This window comes from Melanotaenia boesemani, chromosome 19, assembly GCF_017639745.1.
Source record: "Melanotaenia boesemani isolate fMelBoe1 chromosome 19, fMelBoe1.pri, whole genome shotgun sequence".
NCBI classification, from domain to species: domain Eukaryota; kingdom Metazoa; phylum Chordata; class Actinopteri; order Atheriniformes; family Melanotaeniidae; genus Melanotaenia; species Melanotaenia boesemani.
In genome coordinates, this window is record NC_055700.1 from 3,375,027 (window position 1) to 3,382,632 (window position 7,606).

The following is a 7,606-nucleotide window of genomic DNA, read 5'->3' on the forward strand; positions in this document are numbered from 1 at the left end:
AAGAGGAGAAAAGGACAGAAGATGAAGGTGTGCAGCTCTGTGAGTGCCATGCAGGCAATAAAACAGCCTAAAGTGTTTTCATGATTTTTAGCCTCTTGCTGTGTTACTTATTCTCAGGACTGTTGTATTCAGGTTTGATTCATCCTAGACTGAAAGTGTTTTTATTTAATTCATCATGTCACCTAATTAATTTCACCCTGTTAGTTTGTGCCTGCAACACAAAGAATAAAGGTCACATAACAGTCATGTAATAATACAAACTGTATTATAATATTAGTTCAAGGACTCTTCTTAAATATTTTGGAGCTCTTTTTGCCACTTGTTTATTTTTATTTTATTTTTATAAATGTTAATATTTTATATATGAAAATATTTTATATATAATATATAAATGTATTAAATACATTTTCAATTCATTTTTTAGTTTTTCCTTTTTAAATCTGATATTTTTTATTCATACCTTTATTTTTATTTACACAATTTTATACATTTTTAACTTTTTATGTTTTTTTAAACTTCATGTATAAAACATTTTATTTCTGTTATATATCATTTTAATATTTTACTTTTTTATTATTTAAATATTTAACTTATTTAACATATTTATTATTAATATTCTTTTAATAATAGTCTTTATTAATAGTATTTTAATGTCTGGAAATGCTCAGGACATTCTGTGACTGTAACATCTGGACGGTAGCTGCTCATTAACCTTGATGGAGTTGAAATGATGTTATTTCCCTCTGATATGTTGTGGTGTAGTTATGACGGCACATGAAAGAGGAAGAGTCCAGCGAAGTGAAGTCTTCTGTGTCTTTTAGGTTTTGATCTGTGTGAGGTGGGTCAGGAGGAGGTCGTCCTGAAGACTGGAAAACAGGCCAGCAGACGTAACATGCATTTTGCCCTTCAGTCTCTTCTTGCTCTGTTTGGTGAGAAATATTCAAATGAACTCCTATGAAATATTGTAATATTCAACTTGTGTGGTAAGTCTCAACTTTCTTCGTTTAGACTCCACAGAGCTCCCGAAGCGACTGAGCATGGACAGCTCTTCTTCTCTGGAGTCTCTGTCCTCCTCCCAGTCAGCCTCCCAGCCTCACTCTTTACCCCTCTCCCTCAGCTGTTACCCACCTCAGCCCTCCTTCTTACCCCCAGTCTGCCCTGACAACCTCTCCTGCGATGCCATCTCAGTTTACAGCCTCAGCTCCCTTGCCTCCTCTCTCAGCTTTCTGTCCCGTCCAGAGCCCGCAGGAAGTGACATCATCAGCCAGCGCTCGCATCCTCAGGAGCCAGAGAAGCATTATAGAGGGGGAGGAGGAGGGAGGGGCCTCTACACCTCGCAACGCCACTCAGGCGGCCTCTCAAAAGGTAGACTGACCAATCATGGAGGAGGATCAGCAGGAGGAGAGGATGAAGAGTATGAGGGGTTCTCCATTATCAGCAGCGAGCCGTTGGGACGAGGAGGAAGGGAATGTGATACTCTGCCGCTGCCTGCAGGACACCGACATGGCAGAGGTGCTGGTAGAGGATCTGCAGGAAGTCATCCTCTAACAGTTTCCTCAAAGGGAAGCATCAGCACCCCTACATCCCCGCTTAAAGCTCCGCCGCTGCCCCTCGCCAGCCCTGACAGCCCCAAGACCAAACAGGAAGTGTGAGTTCAGGGTTGTTACAGTTGAATGTCACAGGTTTTAACAGGTTGAAGAATATTTTTAACTTATCACTGTTAAAAAGTCTGTCCTGGGGTCTCCCTGATGCTGTGTCCTCCCTCTTCTTTTTACTCTAGTTTTTATACTAATGAATGCTGAAGGTTGTTAAACTCACTGATTATTCTGTTGTCGTGTCCCTCCTCAGCAGCGATGACCTGCAGCGTTGTTGTCGGGAGAGATTTTCTCAAATGATATCAATCAGCCTTCTTAAACTTTAAACTGGCATTATCTAACTTTCTGACTCTATACCTCTGGGGTATAACTGACAAACTGTATTAACACACTTGACCTAAAATCACACAAAAAAGACATGAAATCGGAGAAAGAAAAAGTTCATTTTTAGAAATTACAGTGCAAACATAAATACTTGATTTTAAAAACTTATGTACTAGTTTAGTAAACAACAAAGTTATATAAAACTATTTAAATGAAAATGCAGAAAATGTCGCAGCAGTTTTTGTACAATTATTTACAAAACAGTCAATATAATCATAAGTTGCCACATTAATTATTTGTTCCAAAGACCAGTTCTTGTCCACTAAACATCAGAGGTTGGACGTTTTCAGGGTGTGTTAGTCCTCCTGTCCACCAGGAGGCAGCACTTCAATCTGCTTTTAGTGGGTTCTGGTCATTTTACAACTTCTTGTCTTCCTCAGCGACCTGCATCACGTTGTATTATAATTTTTTGATTGGTGGATGTGTTCATTTTCTAATAATCTTGTAGAAGCATGTACAGTGTGAATAAAAGAAAAGCATTTATTTCTGCACCAGTCTTCTAAAGACATTATTTTGTAAATTAAAACATTGTGCCTCAGGGATAATGGCGCTGACTTGAACCTAGCTTTTCTTGGAAAAGCTAAAAGTGAACCTAATCCATGTCTGCTTATTTTTGACGGTTTACCAGAAGAGTTCCAGGAAACAAGTTCCAGGAAACTTTCTGCTTATAACTGGAAATTCAGCTCTTTTTTCTTTTTCTTTTTCTTTTTTTTAATAGTGTATCTCCTCAGCGGACTGGGAAAGGGAAGGTTAGTAGCTCCGAGTCGGACCAGTCCAGCACTGAGACAGACAGCACAGTCAAATCCCAGGAGGAGAGGATGGGACCTGCAGGACAACTGGACCCTCAGGAACTGGCCCAGAAGATCCTGGAGGAGACCCAAAGCCACATGCAAGCTGTGGAGAGCATGCAAATAGCAAACATCAGAGGAAAGACTCTCAGGGGAGCTGAGGGGCGAGAGGACGCTTGTCCCAGACAGCCATCAGTGTCTACACCCACAACTCCAACTTTTACTCCTACTGGTGGTGCACGAGGGTTTCAGCCCTCTGAGACCAGTGCATTTAGCAGACCTCCCAGCAGGGCAAGTCTGAAGGCTCGCTCCTCTCCTTTTTCTGTCTCTAAACATCTTTCACCCCTCTCTACCTCTGTCCCAACGCCTCCTCCAACCCGACCTAAACCTCCATCCCGCTCCTCATCACTGCAAAAAATCAGCTCAGGCTACAAAAGTCCAGCCAACTCCTCCCCGTCTTTGTCTGTGCCCATGAAAGAGAAGAGTTCCCCCCTCCCTGTGGTTCAGACTCAGCTCAAACCAAAACACCCCATCTCACATTACACCTCCAGCATCTCTCCTTCACACTCCCCCGCCGACAGCGCCCCATCGCCAGCCCTTTCCTATTCCTCCACAGGGTCCTTTTCACCATCTTCCAGCTTGGCAAACACTCCTGAGCTCAACCAGTCAAAGCAAGACAACAAAGTCCAGGCCATCCATAACTTAAAAACCTTCTGGGCCAACGTCAGCCAGAAACAGGAAGCTCGCTGCAATGCCAGTTTACTCCGAAGTGGAAATAAGAAAATGAGTACAGTTCAGAAAGATGTTCTAGGTCTGCTGAACCTCTCACCAAGGCATGAGTCTGTCAGAAAAAACAGGGAACACAATGCTGACAGACCAAACGGTCACCAAAATCAGGAGGCAAAACCACCTCCAGCTGCTCCTCCAAGTCAGTCCACAAACTCTAAAGGAGGCGTCAGACTTCCTTCTGGGAATGGCTACAAGTTTCTCTCACCTGGACAGTTTTTCCCATCCTCTAAATGTTGAGATTTTGGATGTTTGCCCTGCTGAAATCCCGGCCAGCAGGCCGATCTGCTGACTCGGTTGTACAGTGACGAAGCTGCCCGTTTTTCAGTGAGATACACTTTTAGCAACCCCTGCTGAAGACGAGTCTAACAGAAGTACCGTTTCATACTTGCCTGATTTTACATGCTACTTTTTGTTGTGTGAAGGATGTAAATGATTTGAACGTGATGATTGTGCCTTTTATGACGCGCTGGGAGAAGTGTTTGAGTCTCTGGCTTTAGATGTGTCCTTATCTCTTACCCAGATAGCAAAAGATGTTTGGTCCAAATATGGCCCACCTCTGCAGTTTTGTTTGGTCCATATTTGGTCTTGACTTACTACTTTGATTCCACGTGAGTGTGGCTGCTAAAATTCAGCCACGTGACCACCGCATGTGGCTCAAAAGGAAATGACTGTAATTTATGTTCAGGCCAGCTCTTCATTTTTGGACCACTTCTGGCCCACACAAGACTTGCTGTAATCCACTTCCAAACCAACATCTGACATCTGGACCGCATGTGGCCCACAAGACATTTCCCAAACCCCCATGTCCAGGTCTGCACCTGACACCTGGACCACATCTGGCCCATACATCACTTACCAGTGCCATAATTGAGCCACAAGTGCCAAATGTATCACCAGATTAGGCCCAAATGTGTCTGCTATCTGGAGACTAGAGAGCATGTGTGTTGATGTTTTGACTAACAGTCTGTTGACTGAATGGAGATTTTTTTTAATTTTATGTCAACCTAAATGCTCGCTATGTTTGTGTAAGTTGATCTGAATTTGATTTTGATTTATTATGTAAAAGATAAGATTGTTAAATGTCTTGTCATTTATTTGGTTGTTTTACAGTAATTCTTACACATTTTATAAATACAATTAAAAAAGACAAAGGTCATGAATACACACGGATATTTTCATGGAAGTTTTGTTTCGTGGGTTTTGACATCTTATGGGTTTCGAGTGTTTTGTTAAGTTTATTGTGTTTCTTTTGCAGCAGTGCCAGAATTTAGAAAAACCTCCCTTCTCAAGACAAATGAAAATGTTCCTTTTTTGTCTTGACTTCATGTCACAAATCCAATTTGAAAAAAAAAATCTTTACAAATTCATTATGTTTAAGATGAACACAATAGATAACTAATATAACCCCAAATCCATTAATATCAGGCTCAGAGGGAGGGAGATCAGAGGTACGGAGCCATTACTGCAGGACACCAGCCCTCGAGAACCAGGACTGAGGATCCCTGCTCTTTTGAGATGTACTCTGTGGTGGATGGGGAGCCAGTACAGCTGAGTTAACAACAGGCTGTCATGAATTCTTTGCAGATTTTGAGTCCTGCAGCAGTGTGAAAATGTTTCAGTGATCCAGACATAAACATGGTAAACAATGGTAAACATGGAATTACAATAATCTACATGTGATGAAATAAAGGAAATAAAGGCATGAAGGATCACTTCCATCTCAGTGCGTAACACAATGGGACTCAGCTTGGTAATATTTTTTAAATTATAAAAACAGCCAGAAATTTAACATGAGCCTCCAAAATCAACTCTTAATCTTTATAATCAAAATCTACCAGGAGCACAGACAAGAACTTCAGTTTTCTCATCATTAACGCAAATGATCCAACTTAGCCCAACGTTTATGGGGCCCCAAGCAGAAATTGGTTTTCTTTTTAAAATTTGGAACAAAGGTACAAAAGTGTGCAAACGTCTTCGATATCTCAGAGCACTCTGCTGCACAATAAACTAAATACACCATATGACAGAGGCAGCAGGAACTGATTAAACTAGTACTTTTTACATGCAACCAGGATTAAAATAGTATGAAATCACGTTTTTTCTGTATATTACCAATCCAATCCAAACTTTATTACAGACTCAGAGACCAAGTAAAAAAATAAAACCAGAGATAACAAAACAAAAAAACATACACACACACACACACGTATATATATATATATATATATATATATATACACAGACATACAGTAATACAGTAGATACATAAACACATATATAAACAGATATCAGTCAGCACCGACCAGACGACACCTGTACTCAGTAATTGAGATTGGTATCATATAGTACTAAATTGTATAGTAATTAATCACATATTAATTTAATTCTCTGAAGAACTCTGAAATTTATTGACTAATAAATTTAAACATTAAAGTGCTGACCCCAGCAGCAAAAAACACTTGCATTGCACCATCTCAGTTTTTACCATTTTTATTCAAATTATTATTATTATTTTTGTTATTTATTTATTTAGGAACATCAAGATATCTTGACATTTCAACCACACTTGTGGGGCCCCCTGGTGGTGTGGATGTGTATACCAACAATATATATGTAACAATATACTAATTATAGATGTTGGAACTAAGACATTTTAACATTATATGGAAAATATGAGTTGACTAAGAATCTGATGGCAGCAACACGTCTATAAAAAGTAGTTCCAGGGTGGTGTTCAGCATGGTGTAGCATCTCATCTTCTTTTAACAACTCAATGTAAACGTCAGTGAAGACCACTGCTGGAGTTTTAGGAGAGGAATGTTGTCCCATTCTGGTCTGATGCAGGATTCTAGCTGCTCTACAGTCCTGGACCTTAGTTGCTGGATTCCTGCTTCCATAATGCTCCAGATGTTGTGTATTGGTGAAAGGTCTGGACTGCAGGCAGGCCAGTTCAGCAGCCGGACTCTTCTCCTGTGAAGCCATGCTCCTGTGATGGTTTCCAGAAAGTCCACAATCCCAAACTTCAGTGTGGACTAATGAAACCAGAGATCAGTTGATGGGTGAATACAGTATTGTAAATTAGTCTTAGGTCAGCCCTTATATTACATGGTCATGAGAATAGCTGCACTTGCAAACAAATGCAAAGTAAAAAGGAAATACGGTATACGAGAGAAAAGGGTGTACATTTCCAACCAGCTCAAATCTGAATATTTGGTCTGAGCAGATTGATTTGTCAGCTCAGTCTGAACCCTCCTGGACAAAATTTCTTGCAAGTTCTTTAAGTAGTCTTGAGGAATAGTTCTCCAGGCTTCTTCAAGGACTTTCCAAGGCTCTTCTTTAGATGTTTCTGCCATTTGTTCCATTCTCTGTCCAGATGATCCACACTGCTTCAATAATTTTGAGGTCCGCTTTCTGGGGAGGACTCGTCCCTCCATCAGACCTGTTGCCACCGTTTAGGAACACCACATTTCTATGGAGACCATTTCCAGTGAGGCTTCAGTCAACAGTAGATGGATCAACTGAAGGTCCAGATGCATCTCTCAGGTCCTGGTTCAGGTCTTTGTTGGATTTGTTCCTATTTCTTCAGGACATCACTTTCAAATCCTGTTCAACTGCTGTAGTTTTTTTTTCCTGATGATTATTTTGCCTCTAACTGTCCAGTTTCCTCAAATATTTAAGGACACACTGCTGAATTATGCCAAGTTTTCATCTCAGAGCTTTTTTGGAATCACCTTGTTGCTGCAAAATAAATAAATAACTAAAATTAAATATTATGTTAATTTTTATGATATTACACAAAAACTGTTTTAATTTCCAACCAGATTAAATTAATAATAATATATGGTAAATATATTTCTTCTTAAGGGAACTGTGAACAAATACTGCAAATGGACATGAAAAAAGTATTAATATAAAACGTAAAATTCCAACATTTGCTAAATTAAATAAAATTAGATGGTTAACACTTTATATTAAATATAAAAGCAAAATTTAATTGTATAGGGTGAATTCAGCAATTGACGCATAAAGCGTGGTGTGGAAATCTCAGCC

General features: G+C 39.9%; 1 protein-coding gene across 3 annotated transcripts in view; it reads left to right on the forward strand.

The window, feature by feature from the left end:
- ttc28 (tetratricopeptide repeat domain 28) overlaps positions 1 to 4,951 on the forward strand; it is a 147,228-nt gene extending 142,277 nt beyond the window's left edge. For all 3 annotated transcript variants that reach the window (XM_041969192.1, XM_041969193.1, XM_041969194.1), the window contains 3 exons: positions 822 to 929; positions 1,009 to 1,648; positions 2,698 to 4,951. In XM_041969192.1, the coding sequence (XP_041825126.1) occupies positions 822 to 929; positions 1,009 to 1,648; positions 2,698 to 3,793 (1,844 nt within the window). In that variant the 3' untranslated portion in view covers positions 3,794 to 4,951. The remainder of the gene's footprint in view (positions 1 to 821; positions 930 to 1,008; positions 1,649 to 2,697) is intronic.
- Positions 4,952 to 7,606: the final 2,655 nt, after the last annotated feature.